This window comes from Gossypium hirsutum, chromosome A08 (assembly GCF_007990345.1).
Source record: "Gossypium hirsutum isolate 1008001.06 chromosome A08, Gossypium_hirsutum_v2.1, whole genome shotgun sequence".
Lineage (NCBI taxonomy): Eukaryota > Viridiplantae > Streptophyta > Magnoliopsida > Malvales > Malvaceae > Gossypium > Gossypium hirsutum.
Genome location: NC_053431.1, coordinates 101752641 through 101773854, shown reverse-complemented (window position 1 = coordinate 101773854; position 21214 = coordinate 101752641). Strand labels below are relative to the sequence as shown.

At 33.7% G+C, this 21214-nt stretch overlaps 1 protein-coding gene across 1 annotated transcript; it reads right to left on the bottom strand.

Annotated features, from left to right (window-relative positions):
- Positions 1–4683: 4683 nt before the first annotated feature.
- LOC107938158 (repressed by EFG1 protein 1) lies at positions 4684–5660 on the bottom strand. The gene has a single exon (XM_016871232.2). It carries the CDS (start codon positions 5658–5660, stop codon positions 4755–4757), a length of 906 nt encoding a protein of 301 aa, XP_016726721.1. The 3' UTR covers positions 4684–4754.
- Positions 5661–21214: the final 15554 nt, after the last annotated feature.

Here is a 21214-nt window from a genome sequence, read left to right as displayed (position 1 = left end):
GTTTTATCATACTTTCAAAACGATGACTTCATCAGGCTTCTCACCAGCTGCACCACCAGTCTTTAATGGTGAAGGGTTCCACATATGGCAGGTCAAGATGAGGACTTACCTGCAGGCCTTTGATCTATGGGAAGTTGTCAACACAGATGCTGAACCAACTCCACTCAGAACCAAACCCACAGTTGTTCAAATCAGACAGCATGCAGATGAGAGGACTAAAAGACACAAGGCCATGTCATGCATTCAGAACTGTGTTTCTGATGTTATCTTCACTAGGATAATGGCTTGTGAGACTCCCAAGCAGGCTTAGGACAAGCTTAAAGAGGAGTTCCAAGGCACTGAAAGAACAAGGCAGCAGCAGTTACTAAACTTGAAAAGAGACTTTGAAAATATCACGATGAAGGAAGAAGAGATAGTGAAACAATACTTTGACAGAATTATGGTTGTAGTAAACAGCATAAGGCTCATTGGTGAGCAGTTTAATGAAGCAAGGATAATGGAGAAGGTGATCTCAACCTTGCCTGAAAGGTATGAGGCAAAGATATCATCCCTTGAAGACTCAAGAGACCAAACCAGCATCTTTTTAACAGAGCTGATCAATGCTCTATATGCACAAGAGCAAAGGAGAGTTAGCAGACAGGAGGAGCACCAGGAGGGTGCTTTCCAAGCTAAGGCCAAAGCAGCCTCGAGCACCTCAGCCTATAAAGGCAAGAAGAATTGGAGAAACAAGCCTAAGCCTGATACTGCAAGAGGAGGAGATCGACTCTGCAGATTTTGCAAAAGACTTGGTCATCCAGAGGCCAGATGCTGGTTTAGACCAGATGTTATGTGTCAACACTGTAAGAAGAAGGGCCATGTTGAGAGGGTCTACAAAGAAAGAGGCAGACCTGGCCAAAACCAATCACAACACAAGAATGAAGAAGCTCGAGTGGCTGAAGACAATAGTGACCATGAAGAGTAGGTCTTTGCTGTTTCATGCTCAGCTGGCCAGAAGAAAGGTACAAAAGGCTGGTTGCTGGACAGTGGCTGCACCAACCACATGTCACCAGATGCAACCATTTTTAAAACCTTGGACAGATCCTGCAAAACCAAGGTAAAAATTGGGAATGGTCAGTTAATCAAGGCTGAAGGCAAGGGAGATGTGCAAATATGTACTGCCACAAGTGAAAAAATCATAAAAAATGTACTGCTGGTACCTGAGATTGACAGGAACCTACTTAGCATTTCTCAACTGCTGGAAAATGGGTACTCTGTTGTGTTCAAAGGTTAGGAGTGCCAAATCACTGATCCAAATGGATCAAGTCTCATGACAGTCACCATGAGTGACAAATGCTTTGAAGTCAACTGGTCAGGTGACTCACACTCAGCCCATGTTGCTTCAACAGAAGACACCAAGCTTTGGCATCAAAGACTTGGTCATGCCAACTTCAAATCTATGGCTCGGATGGTTAGCAAGGAAATGGTTGAAAACTTCACCAAGACAGTTCAGATTGAAGATGTTTGTGAGGTTTGTCAGATGGGAAAGCAAGCCAGGCTTCCATTTCCTGCAAACACCAACTGGAGAGCATCAAACAAGTTGGAATTGGTGCACACTGATGTTTGTGGCCCCATGAGGACTGAATCACTAAGTGGCAACAGGTACTTTATTCTCTTCATTGATGACTGTACCAGATATTGCTGGATTATTTCTTGAAGCATAAGCCTGAGGTTATTCAAGTGTTTATGAAGTTTAAAGCTGCAGTGGAAACAGAAACAGGCTGCAAGGTAAAGACCATTAGGTCTGATAATGGAACAAAGTATACTTCATCCGGGTTCAATACCTTCTGTGATGATGCTGGCATCAAACACCAGCTAACCAATGTTTACACACCCCAGCAAAATAGGATTAGTGAAAGGAAGAACAAGAGCTTGATGGATATGGCCAGATGCTTATTGTTTGAGAAAAATTTGCCCAAGACCATGTGGGCTGAAGCTGTCAATACTGCTGTCTACATTCAGAATAGGCTTCCAACCAAAGCACTTACTCACAAGACACCTTTTGAGGCCTAGTTTGGGTTCAAGCCATCATTGGCTCATATGAAAGTCTTTGGTTGCCTATGTTACAGCCAAGTACCAGCTGTAAAGAGGGATAATTTGTCCAAAAGAGCTATTCCTGGTATTTTAGCCGGGTATAGTATGGTCAAAAAGGGTTATAGGATTCTGGATCCTTTAACCAACAAAGTCCAGGTGAGCAGAGATGTGGTGTTTGATGAGAAGGCTTATTGGAATTGGGAAAGAAATGAACCTGAACTCATTTTTGAAGAACTTATGACAGATCGGTTTGAATCTGATCAAAATGATCCAGAGATGGATGTTGATGATGAACCAGTCAGGGGTACAAGGACTTTGGCTGATGTTTATGAGAGGGCTCATGTTGCACAAGAAGAACCATGTAGTTTTGAAGAAGCTAAAGCTGATGAAGGATGGAAACAGGCTATGGCTGATGAAATTGCCATGATCGAGAAGAACCAGACATGTGAATTGGTTCCTAGACCAGCCACGAGGAAGGTTATTGGAGTAAAGTGGGTTTATCGAGCTAAGCAAAATGCTGATGGGAGCTTGAACAAATTGAAGGCCAGGCTTGTAGTCAAAGGATTCAGCCAGAAATATGGTCTGGACTACTTGGAAACATTTGCACCAGTGGCCAGGCTAGACACCATCAGGTTACTGGTTGCCTTGGCAGCTCAGATGTAGTGGAAAATCCACCAGCTTGATGTGAAGTCTGCATTTCTCAATGGCTTCCTTGAAGAAGAGATCTACATTGATCAGCCTCAAGGCTTCATTGTATTTGGCAAAGAACAAATGGTGTACAGGCTTAAGAAGGCATTATATGGCCTGAAACAGGCTCCTAGAGCCTGGTATTGACAGGTACTTGGTCAGTTTGGGATTTCAAAGATGCCTCAGTGAACCAACATTATATGTTAAGAAGAAAGGAGTTGAAGCACAGCTCATTGTGTCTCTCTATGTTGATGATCTTTTGGTCACAGGAGGAGACCAAGCAATGTTGGCTGATTTTAAAGCCAAAATGGAGTAGGAGTTTGAAATGTCTGATTTAGGAAGGATGATTTATTTCCTTGGCATGGAAGTGACTTAAGCTCAAGGAGGAATCTTTCTAAGTCAGAGAACATTTGCCTTGAAGGTTTTGTCCAAGTTCTCAATGGAGAATTGTAAGCCAACAAGCATTCCGATTGCTGTTGGAATGAAGCTGTCAAACCAAGGAGATCATGAACCAGTCAATGAGTCTACTTACAGGAGCCTAGTTGGTTGTTTTTTATATTTAACTGCTACTAGGTCAGACATTATGTTTGTTGTCAGTTTGCTCTCAAGATTCATGCATTGTTGCAATGAGAAGCACTTTCAAGCTGCCAAACGAGTGCTTAGATATATCAAGAGTACTTTAAGCCATGGGATGCTATTTAACAAGGTTGAAAGTTTGAAGCTTGTTGGAGACACAGATAGTGACTAGGCTGGTTCAAGTGATGATATGAAAAGCACCTTTGGATATGCTTTTACCCTTGGCTCAACCATGTTTTGTTGGAGCTCAAGGAAATAATCAATGGTGGTTCAATCAACAGCAGAAACTGAATATGTTGCAGCTGCCAATGCTGTAAATCAAGCCATTTGGCTAAGAAAAATTCTAGCTGATCTTAAATTACATCAAAGGGAAGCAACAGAGATCTTATGTGATAACAAGTCTGCTGTTGCAATTGCAAAGAATCCTGTCTTCCATGGTAAAACGAAGCACTTCAGCATCAAATTACATTTGATAAGGGAGATGGAACAAGCTCGAGAGGTGGAGCTGATTCATTGCAATTCAGAAGAACAGGTTGCTGATATCTTCACAAAGGCCCTTGGTATGTCAAGATTTATAAAACTGAGAAAGCAGCTAGGTGTTACAAGCATGAAAACTAAGGAGGAGTGTTGAAGTTAGTTCCCATGCAACACATGCAGCAACAGAGGTGGACATGCAGCTCATGCAGATTCATGCACGTAAGAATTTATGCACATAAGTTGTCCGGGTAAAGTACGTGCAACTGAAGATGTTAATGCTACTGTTTCATCTCAGTTTCATTTTGTTACTTTTTTTAACAATGTTTTTGTAATTTAGTTCATTTTGAATGACAAATTGATGTAACTTGATGGTCAAAGAGCTGGTTACCAGCTTTGTTTAAGTGTGCAAGTAATATCACCTAGTTCCAATGTAATAAGTGGAGTTAAGTAGTGTTTAGGTTGATTTTTTGACCAGCCAATGACTGATATATGTAATGGCTTTGAGCCAAAGTTTCTTTTGAATGAAATCATCAGATTTTTACTTCCATATGCTCTACTTCTCTTTGCCTTCAAAATTCTGTTCTCTATTCCTGCAAGAAGCTCAAAGCTTAAATTTTCCAGCATTTTTCCTTCATTCTTTATTCGGGTATAATACACTGCTGTTAAAGTCTAGATTGAAGTTCTTACTTCATTCGGTTAAAGAGTGCCAAATCTCCAACAAGGTCCCTCGCCTATTAGAAAAAGATTGATTTGTGTTTTTAAAATGATATGAATTTAAAAAGAAAAACCCTTTGAAAACGTATCCTGCGTAGGAATAGGATAATGATTGTAACAAAATTTGCACGTTATTAAACAAACAATAAACTATGGATAAAATATAAAATGAATAAATTAATTAGTGAAGCTTGAAAACATATATAGCGTGGGATATACTCCTCGAATGTCTACTGATTGTGTGGAACAAATGGATTTTCATTCTTGTAATTTCCAGGAGGCTCATAGTTGCACATAACAAAAAGGCCACCGTTAGCACACCTAACTCGGGCACATCCTACTCTCATTGAATCCCTCCATACAATCTGTGTATAATGGCCGCAGAGTTTCCCCCGTTGGCAAGCAAAGGTTTTCTTATCATAATACTGCTCTTCACCTACCCACCTTTGGACAGCCTCTCGAGGTGTCCAATGGTCTTTGTTCGCCACGAAGATGTTCTCGCCATAGGGCGCATTGGAGTGGACTATTCTGCAATCGTTGATGCGCTTATTGCCCCATGATCGAGCAAAGTCAGCCAACTTTTGATCCCAGGTGTATAATGGTTCATTCTCTTGAATTCGAGCAGCGTTGTGAGCGTCGAGGAATTGTTGCGCGTCTGAATCAGGAGAACTGGGGGTTAGCGGCTTCGGTTGAAATGGTTGAGTGCTTTGATTTTGAGGTTGTTCGGCTGGGTTTTGAAGCTGTTGAGAGTTTGTAGCTTGGTTTGTATTTGAAGGTTGCTGAGGGTTTGGATTATCGGATGAACTCTGAGATTGTTGAGAGATTAGGATTTCGGATGGCTTTCGAATTGGTTGACGGCTTGAAAATTGGTATGTACCCCGAGGATCTTTAGAGGGATTCACTAGTAACTTGGGATGGATTTGGATTTGGATGGATTCGGATGGATTTGGATGGGGGAGAGGCTTGGGATTTAAAGGTTGGTTTTGAGCTGGATTTGGATTTGAAAGCTGAGGCTGTTGAGAGACTGGATTTTCATGTGGAGGTATGTTGCGCAAATCTGGGAGAGTTAAAACAAGGGGAGAAAGTTGAAAGAAAAAGATGAGGATGAAGAAGGGTGTGAAAATGTGGGATCCCATTGAATTGTGTTGTCTTCGTTTAAACCAGATTTGGTTTTGGTTTGGGGAGGGAGGGAGGACCCCAACACAAACACAAAAGAGATGTTAAGGAAGGATTGTATGATTCAACGGCATTTTAGGATTACCATCCATTTTTCTTTGCCTTTTCACAATATACTAATTACTATTACTATTACTATTACTAGTATGGCTCTGCTTCGGGAGAATTTCCTATATATTTAAAACAAATCAAAAAAGAAACCATTATCATAATTGAATTGTAACTTTGACTACTTGCCCTAATGAGAATTACCAAATAAAGAAATGAATCAACCGTCATGTTGTACGGAAACACAAAAAGATGCTATCATCAACCAACGCTTCCGACCACGACAAAACTTTGATAAATGGAGTGAAGTTATAGCTGTCTCCTCTGTATGATGATGAATAGCCACATGTCTATTAGTTTCATGCTAAAAGCAAAGCATTCAGAGGAAAGAAAAGAAAATAATTATTAAAAGGGTGTCCAACTTCTTACTTGTATAAGCCCACTCATAGTGATGTTCATCAATATGAACTGATGTAAAATAAGCAAAAAGGAAGCATCATCCTTTTGGTATTAACTACAATTTTATCCCTTTCTTTCATGGCCTTCCTCTTCACCCATCATTGGGGTCTCCGTAATAATTAAATCATATAATTAACTCAGGTTATTTAATTATAGAAACTAGTAAAACATACATATAATCTTAATTCTATTGGTTAAATTACTTACACTTCATGTAAAAAGTAAAATTAAATAACAACTCCAAATTTATCAGAAAAATTTAAATCTTTTTAAAATTTCAAAGTTTATCAAGAAAAGGTTATATTGTATTAATGAATGCTATGAACATATAAGTACATTGACTAAAATATCTACCTCATAGCAGCCTACCAACCATCCAATTTGTATTTGATTAGTACTATATGTAGAAAAGATTGAAAATGACAACATTAAAACATAAATTTATTGACTGTCATCTTTTAAGAAGCAGATAATGCATATTATATACATATTATTTTCATATTTCTTATAACAGAGGACATCTAAATTTAAATTTTAACTTTTATGATTCCAAACCTAAGAGAATTACACTTCTAAAATATTGGAATTTACTGGAATTTGTTTGGAAAAAAAAGAAATGGTAATGAATTTTATTTTTTAATTCATGAACCAAATTCAAAATATTTATCAGATTAGTTATACTCATTGAGAACACCATTGACCAAATTGAATAACGACTAATCACATGAAGGAATGGACCAAAAATTTCAAGGAACATTAATGAACATATAGTAAAATCATAGAATTTAGAGCCAAGGTGAGGATAAGTGACAGGAAAAGAGGAGCTGGAGCAAGTTGAGGGATAAACGAAAGAGGAAATGGAGACATGGAAATAATTAAACGGATGTTAAATTTAAAAGAACATTCTTGGTTGTCACTGCCGACCAAAGTATGGAAACTCATTGATGAATGATTGATGCTGCAAATGAACGATACTATCCAAGAGTAAACCAAGCTCACCTGAGATGTCACAGAAAAGATCGAAGCTCTTCTGGATGACAGAGTGAAGAGAAACCTATTAGCCAGTTGGCTTAGTGGCTGTAGCCGTTGGTAATGGATCGATCAAGCTCAACTATTGTCAGTATGAAATCCTATTGAGCAGCATTGGTGGCTGCATTTTTCGAATAGGTTGTTGGTTAACTCCATGGCTCCTCGCATGGCTATTTTGCTTCATTTCATTCGTAAATCTTCGCTAAAGTTACCCCGTTATAAAGCAATCCATACGGTGGTCGAGATAAAACGTGAATGGTGTCACAGAAGCGGTGTAATCAAATACAAAAACTAGGGATACATAGGATAAGGGTAGTGTCATTTGAGCACTGAATATTCAAATAATGACTTCGGTCATCCCTAAGAATTTCACCACACAATTTCTTTCATGCTTTTAATTACACTAATAAATAATTATTGATTCTAACATCATTTATCTACAAATATCTATATTACTTATTTATCCTAGGAAACAAAATCAAACATTATTACATAATTACCTCTAGTTATACAATTTAACTAAGTAAACTAATTAATCTACCTTAAAACTAAATAAATTATCTCATATCAATAAAAAAATATATGCTTGACAAAAATCAACACATAATTTATTATTCTCAACAAATATTCTCAGTTTTAATATCTGAATTTTTTTAGTATATAACATAAATAAATAAAAAATATGACAAATAAAACACACAAACTAAAATCGATGTACTCCCTTCACAATTAGAACCTACATTGTCCTCAATGTAAAAGAGTTAAAGTGCAAACAAGAAAGTTTCCCTGATAAAGGTGAATCCTTATTGTCGTACCAACATCGGGATCCTGTGTGCTCCAAGTAGACAGAAAAGTACCTAACGGAAAACAAAACACTAAGACTACATAACATGGAACATAATACTATAAAAGTAAAATAACAAAAATAGAAGAAGAGGTGTTGACAACGGATAAAAGAACGCCGAAATAATGAGTTTTGGGAAAAACATGACACTTCAGTAATTGTCATGAAACCATTAAATGTAGTCGCGACATTGAGGTAGCTTGTTGACGGAGCATTCTGGCTTGAATGTCACAACATCGAGTTGCAAAGTTGAAACTTTTATGCTTTCATGTCGTGACATTGAGTCTAATTTCTGGCTTTTTCAATTTTTTTTTTGTTTCTGTCACCCCACTATATCAACACATATTGTAAAAAACAAATAAAAACAACTAAGATTAATATTAAAAATAAAATAAACAAATAAGAAAAAGTAAAAAGCAGAAAGTAAAGAAAATCCAGAAGCCCTTTTTAAAATATCGAGATGATTCATATCACCACCATAAAAGAACTTGCAGCTAGTTCTCGGCACTTTGATTCGTTGCTTGTTCTTTCGTTGATAAATACAAACTAGCCTCCTCGATTGAATCCACTAGCAACACCTTATCTTTGACCAACACAACATCCATATTATGAGCCATTTGACGTCAAATCCAAGCCAACCCTATATTGTGTTCCGAGGTATTATTATCTCGTGCATCCTGACCCCAATATTGCGCAAGGCTGGAAACATGAAAATATACACACTTTTTCATGCCTTCATGTAGTTTAGGTAAAATTCTAGTTGAAAAATATTTAATTATTATAAAATAATTAAATTGTACTTAAATTATTAACATGTTGAATTTTACTTAATTTTATAATAAATTTTGATTAGTTTTGATCATTTTTGACAGTTTCGCACAAAGGGCGAAAAACAGCTTGGCAGACACTACTAGAAGCACAAAATCGAGAAGCAATTTTGAAGCATCAAGGCGAATTAATTTTTCAGCCTAAGACGGTCCAAATTATGTGTATTAATTCATAATATAATTAATTTTAATTTTAATCAAATTTAATTTGGGTTAAATAAATTATTATTAATTAATAATGAAAAGTAGCCAAGTTGAGCTGAACTGAGAAAATCGATCCAACCGAGCACTGGGTAGCCTAAAACCGTCCCACATGCTGACCTAATCAGCTTACTTGGCTGATTATTTAACTTGCAAAGTGGCCCTTGAAGACTCCTTCAAATTGCATTCAAACCCCTCCACTATTTGTGCCTTTCTAGATTTGCCCTTACCTTAAAATAGCAAGTTTGAATTCTTCAAACTTGCCACGTGTGGCCGGCCATGGGGGGACTCTATGGCTGCTGATTTTTGCTAATTTTAGCACCCACCTCAACCTATAAATACTCTCCTTTTCTGCTCACTTCAAACACATCTCAAACCCATTCATTTCTTCACTTTTCTCTCTTTATTCCCTTCCATTGTTCTTCATATTTTTCCCCTATTCCTTTGCCGATTTCACCTCTTGAAAAAGAGTCCTTCAACCACCATTTAGAGCATCATTCAATTTTTCATGGAAGCCTCGGTTTAATAAGAACAAACGAAGAAGGAGGGGCAGAGCAAATTAGTCAAGCCTCGGAGAAACACCGGATTTGATTCTTGTTCCTTATCCTTTTAATTTTATTGTTGTTGTTATGAACATGTCTATGAATATTTTTGATGTTGATATCTTTAATTTAATTAATATAGCTTAAATTTAATTCATGTTAGGTTGATTGCATTTCATCTACTTAATTTATTAAATTGTATTTGTGTTGTTATAGGCCTTGGTAAAATGTTTGATTAAGTAAAACCATGACTAAGTTATTCTTGCTTTACAATTGTAAGTTAACTAATGAATTGATTATTTAAACGGATTGAAATTGTAATTAATTGACACAATATTTAATTAGTGCATGTTTGATCATCTAAGGTAGCTGAGGGTTAAATTAGCAACGGTATCTAACGATACATTATCCTTGCATAACTTGCAAGATTATTGTGATTAAATTGTTTTAAGGTAGAAATACATTGTTACCTCACCTAATCTTTTATGTGCTTATGAGATTGAATTAATTGTTTGAATTGGCATAGAGATATGTACAAGAGATTATTTTAATTTCATAAGTATGTATGTGTATTAACACATTTGCTTATTAAAATTTGTTTAATCGGTTGAATTGACATAGAGATATAGTCAAGAGATAAATGAATTTTTGGTAAGTAAGTATGTTCATAAGTTAGCAAATTACCGAGTTGCCGTGAATTTATTCGTAACAACATAAACATGAGTTTAATAATTCTAAGTTAAGAAATGTAATTAATCTAATACAATTATGTCATCTTGATTAAATCATCTTTTGAAATTGTGCATTGGAACTTTTATTTTATTTTTATTTATTTTACTTAGTTAAAATCCTAGTTTTTAACCACCTCCTCAAATCAAAATATTTTTCTTCACCAAAGTGTTTTTAAAATTGCATTCATAAATAATTCTTTTCACAGTCCTTGTGGGTACGATAAATCGACATTTACTTGTCACTTTATTACTTGTTGTGATTGTGTACACTTGTACATTTCCGTCGTTCCAGAGGCTTTGGCTACTCGAGCTTTGCCTCCACATTCGAATGAGAATAGAACAAACTCATCGACTTCTTCAGTTGGCATCTCTCTAACTATGGCTAGAAAGTGTATAGGCTCTATTACACATTCATTTAGATCCAATTTAAGCTCAGTGTTAGTCGCTACTCCTATTTTTACTCCTACTCCTGCATATACTATTACGTTAATTGGATTAGAGACTCTTTCTTTCTTATTCAAATCTTCATTGTGATCTCCAATCCAATCTCCTGTTGAACTTCTCCATTTAACACAACATGGTCATCAATTGTATAATGACCTTCATCATAAGAGTGGAGAACATCATGCACAACCTCTTCCGTTGGAATATTTAAAATTTGATCATCTGATTCATCATGCTTTCCAAGGAGGACAACTGATTTAGCTGGGAAGACATATGGCTTTTCATAAACAACATCATCATCCTGCACTTAGATAGATAATCCTCAAATGCATTCATATGATCATCTAATGACAAGTTCTTATATTTTTTAGGATCCATAATCTTGATAGTAATACTAAGGTTGTGGATCGTAAGTCAGATAGTTATTAGACCATCATTAGTTGTAGCTCTCTCTCAGTTGCATACTTATATGAATCATAAGAAGGTTCATATGAATATCTGCGCCTCCCATATCCTTTGGCATAACTCCACTGGTTCGTTGAGGCTCCGTTCGACCAACTCGATCATTGCTTGCTCATGTTTTGTGTAGCACCCCTTATTCAACTAGATCATCAGGTTCGAGCAATAGAGAGCCACATTCATTGTCGGAGCAAATACTAACTAATTCGCAGTAAAAACATCATTTCACTTCATCAATCATTCAATCAATCAATAATAAAACATTGAATAACATGAACATTCTTTTCGGGTCTTATATGAGTACACAAATGGGTTAAAGTCAACCGGAGATCAAATAGGGACCTTTTTGTAATATTTTTAAAATTTATGATCAAGTATACCTTAAAAAGTCATTCAAATATCCAGTCATATAATAAATACCTAGATATTAAGATACACAATTAAATCTAAGCCTTAATTGAGCTTACAAAAGCTCTTTTGTAGACTCGAGCATGAATAAGGACTAAAGCTTTTGAAAATTTAGGGCTGACGTCACGAAGTCACCTCTTCCACGTTGTGATGCCACCAAATAGATTATGACGTCACGATATCAAGCCACCCAACGTCATGGCATAACATACTATTTAGCTGGCGTTGCGACAAGGAAATGTGGTCGTCGGGACAAGGATTTTTTTTTTGTTGGTAAAGCTAGGCCATTTGGTACCTATTTCAAGCCAACCAATTCAATTACACTTTTGGTGCATATTTACACAACATTTCCATGCATAAATCATGCCAAAATGCATACCATAACATCAATTGCTCAATACTAAATTCAATCAATTCAACATGCCTTAATCTGACACTAAAACTATCAAACCACTTGCTAAAATACAAGCTAATCTCCCATGTTTTCAATCCATTTAAATAATCATTAATTATGTCATTTCCATGTTTAAAACATATCATTTACACAATTAAATGAACCATTCATAATGATTCACATATAAGACTTATCATATAGCAAAGTCATACAATTATGCATATGTGGACATTATTATCCTAAATCAACATTAACCGAAGTTTAGACCAAAACTATCCATTCACAAGATATCACATAATATAAAACCTATGTACATGCCAAAAAATGAGCTTTAAATGATAGAAAGACTACTGAATCAATAACAGGATAGTGTGACCTCCTCGACGATCCACTAGACACGTTCCACAAGTTGGCGATCTACAAAGAAAGGGACAGCGGGGTAAACATATCAAATGCTTAGAAAGTTCACAAGTATTTAAGAAACAACTTACTTCAATTTACAATCTAATACGATAAGGTACTACCTTGTCAGGTTTGCCTAAGCATGACTGCCACATATAAAAAGGGTGAGTTAAGCATATATTGGATCATATAGTAATTCAAACATATAATATTCCTATTTATTTATAATCAACATTTCAATGCCATTTATATACTCAATCAACATTAAATCAATTCAATATAACATCTATATCATTTTACATACATATATGCTTAAATCCATATTCTTATTTCAACAATTTTTGAGACTATAAACATCCTTTGTATTCAGTTAGCCCTTGGGCCTCATTTTTAACTCAATTCAAATATCATTTATCCAATTTAAATTTTATAACCCTATTAACTTTGCTCAGACCCACATGGATACATGAATTCAACCAATCATACCAGTTTGGAACCCAGTGCCTCATCGAATAATGCCGAAGTAAATAGTTTGCACCCAATGCTCATCAATGTGTTTAGAACCCAATGCCTCATCAGTATAATTGAAGTATAAACGTGCCCAGCACCCATCGACTCTTAGTCAAAGTAACTCGTACTCGACCTATCCTATGATATGCCAACTATATCTAACTCTACCAGAATATTTAATAGGGTAACATTTTATTCAATCATCATATTATTCAATTTGCATTTAAACAATTCAATTCATATCTCAAATCATCAGTTTATCACATAACATATCCTAATTCAAACCAATTCAAGGTCAATTCCATAATTTCATCAAATTACACTATTTTCAATTCTATTCAATTTAATACTCTATCTCGATAATCAGTCAAATTCATACCATTATGATTTGATCAGTCATCATCAACTATTAATTCATTAATATTTAATATTGCAATTCATCGTATTCAATTTATCAGTTAATTTATCATTTTCTTTATGATTTAGTACCAAAAAACATACGCAATTTAAATTACTATTAAATAGACACAACTTTGTAACTTAAATATATATGTAGCAATTTATGTATAATCATACCATATGAACTTACTTGGTCAAAACATCCACAAACAACTCTCTAAGGACTAATCAATAAAATTTTTCATTTCCGCGATTATCTTTGATTTAATTCAATTTCTAATATATTCAATAATTCAGTTCAATTTATCAATTGTAACCTTCTTATTTCATCATATTATAAGCATATATCAACTTAATTTCATTATTCAAATGCCCCTAAAATTTTTCATTTTGTTCAATTTAGCCTCTAAAATTGAAATTAGCAAAACTTTCAAATTTGAGCTTTGGTTTCAAAATCGATCTCAATTTCATCCTTCTACATCCCTCTAATATCTATAATTATAGAAATTTCATGCCAATTTTCAAAATATTTTCACTTTAGTCCCTATATTCAAAATTAAAAATCTTCACTTTACAAATTAATCTCTTTTTTCATTTCTAAGCTTAAAATCTAACGATTTAACACAAAATTCTTCAACAACTTATCAATGGTAACTTTTAAAAACTTTAACAGTTTTGCAAACTGGTACACAAGTTAGTTAAATCAAGCTCCTGGGACCTTAAAAACATAAAAATGAACATACCAATTTGTAGCCAGAATTTTAAAACCCTAGGATGTTCTCTTTCTTTCTTTGCCTGTCACATCCCAAAATTGGTTCTAAAAGTCTTGAGGGTAGTTTTGGAATTATGCCATGAAAATTAGGTTCAATAATTCAGAATATGCAACCTGAAAATATCTTTGTTCTATGTATTTTGAAAATTAATCCAATTTATGGAAATAGTGTGAAAAAGGCTTTAAATTTTAAAAAGTAGATTAAAAAGTAGATTATCTTGTAAAAATGTTTAATTTAAGAGTAGCTTTAAAAAAATTATACCAAGTTTTAAAAATTAGCCCATTTTCCCCCTTTCACCTTACTATTGACATGAAAAAAAAGGAATAGAAATACTCCCTTCCCTTTCCTGTCGTCAATTGAAATCTCCAAAATTCCATTCACCGATTTTGATTCTTAAAACTCTAATCCCTTTGATTTTTACCATCTTCCAAACAACAAATCTTTTCTTAAGTCAAAGAGGAACATCAAGTACTCCATTAAAACCATTGTTATTTATATTGAAACCATTGTTATTTATATTGAGGGTTTTCTTGGATTTCATCAACCATTCATTTTTCTCCTCAATCAAGGTAAGTTTTTGTATTTCTAATAGTTTTTAATGAAGTCTAGCCATTTAGATCAAGTTTTAATTCGTCAAGCCAAGGATTTTGTATGGTAGTCGAAATTGGGGTTATTAATGGTGAAATTTGGAATTCTAAATGAAATTATTGTTTCTAAGTTTTTTCAACTTTCTTTGAAGAGATTAGAAGGTCTTTAAAATTTTTTTTAAACTTTTGTTACAAGATTTGAAGGTTATGTTGAATTTCCATTAAAAATAGCCATAGATGCCAAAATTTTTAGAACCATAAGTTTGAGGAGTTTAGGGTGTTTTGAAGGTTGATGATTGTTCTTAGGTGATTAATTGGATGTTTAGAATTGATTTTAAGTTATAAGAATAAGTTTTGATTAAAATATTTGAGTTTCGACTAATCTAGTCAAAAATTTTAGTTCAAAGAGGAACTAGTATTAGACCTGTATTTTTGTTTGATTTGAGGTATGTTATTGGTTGTTAATTGCTTGAATGTGTTGTGTGGTTAATATGTGAAGTTTCGGAATCATTAGAACCCTCTATAAACAAGGAAAAGGCAAGGAAAAGCTAGTTTGAGCTTGCGATTATCGAGTGGAAATGTGATCGATGAGTGTTTTGGAATCACTACTTGTAGACATGATTCATAGTGTTAAATGGGTGCTTAGGAGTAGCCTAAACCCCTATCCTAAGTTTCGAGTCTAAGCTTTCTTACTCCTTTTGTGTATTTTGCAAAATTGTGGTTATGTGATTGTACTAATGTGTAACATGGAATTACTGTTTAATGCATGTATATGTGAATTATTGTGGTAATAGCTTATTGAGCTATATGTTAGCACTTGTAAGCGCAACATTATAGAGCATGGTAAGCATGCTATGTGGTAGTGACATTGTTGTGTGTGTATGATGTAAACGAGCAGTGAAATTGTACAAAAAAGGTAAGCAAATATGTGTATAATTGTGGATACTTTAGCTTTGTGACCTCTTAAGACCTTTGGATATAGTTGGCATGCCATAGGATTTATGAGTACTCACCCTCTATGTTGTGATTTGGAGTATTGAGGCTCGAGATAGTTTGGAGAGATAAGGGAATGACTTGTTGTCACAGCGTTACTCATTGTTTTGCCAAAAATCACATTGCTACACATTTCATGCTTCCTACCAAAAACATTTATACACATATATATGTTTCTTTCAATTCAATAAGACATCATTTTATACTAATCTATACCAAATAAATCATATAAACCATTGAAAAAAACATTTAAATGGCATGAAACTCATGATCAAAATCTAAACATATCCAAGCTATGTACCAACCTTAACACACAAGTTACCACATTTTCAAGTTTAACACATATGGCTTATGTAGACTTTGTAATCAATAATTCAAATGAAAGTAACATGATCAAACTAGACATAAAGTAGGCTATATATCAAGCTTAACATACAAACTTAACCTTAGCCACAATTACAACATTGGTATTCATAATTAAGGATGACCATTTACTTAGTAAAAGACCCTATATACATGCCATAATATCAGGTACCAAAATAAACAAACTTCTACCATATCGATGATAGTTTGATATCCGCAATGATTTGACTTTTTGAGTTCCATAATCTAGAGATCTACATGTAAGGAAATAAAAAATAAGTAAGCATTTAATGCTTAGTAAGCTCAAATGGAAATTACAACACTTACCTTACTCATAGGTGAGCATGTTCCTACCGAAAGATTAGGCATACATTTGGCTGGAACATGACACATAATGTTACAAATAAGTTTGCATAATAAACATAAGTATCAATATGTGTTAGGCATTATAACATGTCCAAAGCATCACCAATTCATACCAATTTAGATACGATCATCACCATGTCATATACAATCATCAATACACAAGTTCATATCATTTCAATTTAAATCACATATCATAATAGCTTATCAAATTTGGTTCGTTTTATTTTCTGATTTCAATATTCAATTTCAATGTTTTGCCTAATGGAATCATAATAAAATGGACTCTGGCACGTGGGTGAACTACCCACACCAAGGCACAGTAGTGCAAAGCCCATAGACACCAAATATATATGTATTCAAATAAATCCCTCCACCACACCAAGGTCTTTGCAGAGGCAGTGAATACTTGATGATCCGCAACGAATGTTGAATCTCAAATTAACATATCATAATCTCCACATTGTCAACTATCTCGTACACAAGTGTGAATATGACCCTATCGACATGCCAACTGTATCCTAGCCTTTTACTAAGTTCACATGGGCATCAATAATTCATATTTGCATATTCATAATCTGTATTTGTCACACATCAATTTTTGAATTCCATCGATTGAATCTGAACATGAATCACACATACATTTAATGATACATTTTAAGATCTTTTGTCATTCTTCTAGTTATAGTTAAGAGACATAGCATCAAACACTTTCTCAAATCATCTCAAATTTCAATTACATTTTCTAGCCAAGTATGCAAATTTCCACCTAAATTTTAACTTAAGTTCAAGCATAAGTAAAAAGTGAAATTGAAACACAAGCATAACTATCAAACAAGGAAGGGTAGTAAGTTACACAATTACTTACCTTTCAAAACACAAACGAGTAGATTTCTCAAAGCCTATTGACTTGCCGCTAATTGTAGTTGTATTTTAAATACATTTTAGCATTTAAAGAGTTTTTTCTAGCCATTTTAGTATTAATTGTTGAATTTTTTATACTTAGTACTTGTTAGTAAATATTAATAAAATAAGTGTTTTTAACACATTTTTTAGTGTTAGTGACCTATTAGGCCGACACAAGCCTTAGATAGTTGTAATCTATTAATTTAAGCATACAGGATGTTGAATTTCATGCCCAATAGACATAGGATAAGGGAAGAGTGTTGCACAAGCTTCTCGAGCCGCTAAAGCATGAAACATACCTAGAATCCCAAGAAATTGGTGTCGTGTCACACCATGCAATGTCTATGGCGCGACATAGGCTTAACATGGAGCCCAAGTCCTTCAGGGTTAATTTCGTTTGCACAGTCAAACTTATATGAAGACCTAGGACGTGCTGAAGACCTAATTTAGGCTGCTAACAATTTTATAAATTATACAGTAAATGTGACCAAGTCATCTTAGACACATCTAAAAAACCTAGTAGTTTAGGATTAGTTTTAGTTTAGTTTTCTCTTTTATTTTCTAAACTCTTTTATTCTTTTGTCTTGGAATTAGTTTTGATCCAAGATCTCTTTTATAATATCGAAGTATTTTAATTTATTTTCCTTTGCAAGCAACAATATCGTATTCCCAATCAAGAGATTTACTACTTTACATCAATCGACATCCACAGGATTATTTATTTATCTATTTTCTCTATGGATTTCATTATGTTTATTTACATGTTTATTTCAATTGAGATTGAGATTATGAATAATATCATAAGTAGCTACTTCCCTTAGGGAAGATCAACGAGCAGATGTGAGAGTGATTAAAGGAGCAGTTAGGGTTTCTTATAGAATTAGTTGGTATAAATTATGCGTTTTTAAACCCTAGGCTTGACAACCCTAGGAAGTAATCAAGGTTAAATGAGGTCGGGAGATAAGTTTTTCAAGTAAATTGTAATTTATCCTGGTTGAGAAAGTGATGTTGGGAGATAAGTGAGTATTCGCTAATTAATTAATCAATTAGAGGCCATGAGGTAATAATTGGTTAGTTGTTAGCTAATTCACCTTAAAACCTAAATTCAAAGTTAATTACAACCACAGAAACAGGTTAATATTCCTGATTGGTTTAATTGATTTAGTTGTTTGTGTTTTATTTTCAGTTATTTATTTTAGTTATTTAATTATTACTATTTAGATATGTTATTGTAAAAGTGTTTTCAATACATTTAATTCATCCTCCCTTGGGTACAATCCTTAAAATACTTCTCAGTGTTTCGTTGTACATTTTACTATATTACAATTTGACCTATATACTTGCAGACACCACTTCTTTATTTTAGATATTTTTGGTGTAGTATTTTTTAGTCAAACATTCGCACATTTGGCGGCGGTCACCTATTCCGCAATTTTAGCTTTTCCTCTACAAGCTCAATTTTTATTCGTTTTCGATTCAATTTTATGGCTGAATGCTAAAGGAGTTGAAAGCTTTTTCTTAAGTTTTCATCTACGGTGGACAATGGAATAATGAAGAAGATGATGAAATTCCACTAACGTTTCATATTTATACCTTAATTAATTGTTAATTAATCTAGTTTAATTAACTTAATAATGATTTTATTAACATAACCTAACTATTAATTATACTTAATAGAAAATGTTATCATCATCCACTATCCTTTAATTAAAAATGATTCAATAACTATTTTGACCCTCTAGTTAATTGATATCTAGGTCTTCAAGCATTTTCTTAATTAAAACTGAATAGCAATTGGACTTTTATAATTTAGTCCTTGAACTTTAGTTAACTATTTTATCGGCTAAATTACTTGACCATTCTTCAATATATTTTTATATTAACTCCATAAAAAAATTATATTTTATATTTTCAAACTCAGTTTACGAAAATGGGGTTCTAAAATTGTATTCTCCAGTACCACTGAAAATTGTACCTTTACATAAAACATCCTAGTAAATTTCCATATGATAGACATGGATTCTTATAGTTTCCTAACCGAGTAATATTTAGTTTCCTTTGTAATTCAACCTTCTTACCCTTTTTAGAAAGAGAAAAAGCGATGATCACTTTGGTTTACAATCTATAATTCTCTGCGTTGGATCTAAAAAGGCATGTTTATGAATATGAGGCAAGAGACGAAACAAAAAACTACAATGTTGATTAATCATAATACAATTTGACCGGTCTATCATCCTCTTGCATTTGCTCCTTCTTGATACTACTTATAGAATAGCTATTAAATTTAAGCATTATATTCAAAGGATTTTCATGTCTACTTCTTTGATCAATTAAAACTGAGGTAGTAAGCAAGTCATAAAAAAGGGCCAATGAGAAAAAAATAACAAAGAATTCATCCTTTTGAAACCACACAATTTATCAACCTTGAGTTTTTAATCCCCTAAAACAATAAGAAACAACGAACTCAGAACTTTTACCATCAAAATAGAACTATATAAATTTCAAAAATTAGATTCCTAAAAGATGTTGTCATTGTCATGTTTAGCATCTCTAACAGAATCCTCAAATAAAAAAAATTATTAAACTAATTCAAAACAGAATAGTATCCAAGCCAACAAGTTTGTACAATCAGAGTACTAATTTTAACTTCCAAAAAACACAAATCCAACACATGAGATTAAACATCAAGAAATCACACAAAGCCAAAATGTGACTGCTAAAAAAAGAAGAAAAAAAAGAGTAAACTATTCAAACACCGAAAAAGAAGTAATTTTTCTCCAAAAAGAAAAGGAAAACTCTCCAAAGAATCTGGGCACCTTCTGGATTAGAGGGTGCATAAAATTGGTACAAACAAGACATTCAAGGAGTTCATGAACATTAGTAGTGCTTGTATGAAGCACTAATGACATAGTACTATTGTTGCTATTGTTGTTTCCATGGCTTCTATAGTGTTTCAAAAATGAAGTCAATTGATTATGATGATTGATCTCATCATCACCATTACACCTAACCGATTTCATACAACCTATGCTATTTGATTTCATAGTAAATGAGATAAAACTAAACAAATTTGATCAACTTTTTCACAATGGGTACTATTCTTTTCTAAAAAAAAAGAAAGTTGGATAGGAAAAAACTTGTCTTTTCATTAGATATGAAATGGGGTAGCCAACTTTTGAGTTAAAATGAAGAACAAGAAAAGATTAATTGTATCTATAATTTCTCTATACAAGGGAAAAAAAGAACTACCATTTTCCTCTTTGGTAGGTGTCAATGTCTAAATTTTCTTAAGAGACAAATTATGAAACATAAAAATAGTTTGGGGCGAAAGAGAGAACTTTGTTAAAAGAAAATAAAATTATAATAAAATATTAATTGTTGAGGAAATACTAGTGTTACAGGCCGCAGATCAAAACTCATGACGAATGTACACAGAGCATACAATATATGGAGAAGACCCATCAACTTAGCATAATGAATTTGGAAATAACTTATATTTTACCAAGGTGAATATTTTTTAACCTTAAAAGATTTTGTAATCTTAGAGGATCTTGAAAAATCCCTTAAGAATCTCAATTTGTAAATAGACTTTGATCTCGATCATCAATGTAATTTAAACTATACTGTTGGATTTGGGGGAGCTCTACTATAACTAGAGGTGTTTCTCTTATTTTTATTCATTCCATTCTTGAGTAATACAATACATTTGAGAGAATTTACTCGAATACTTAGTGTGTTTAGTTTTCTTATGACTTTTCTGATCGCTTTTTACTTATTTGTTTGAGAGTTTGCTTTCACTTTATTTTGTTGCCTTAGAGAATTTCTATTGAAA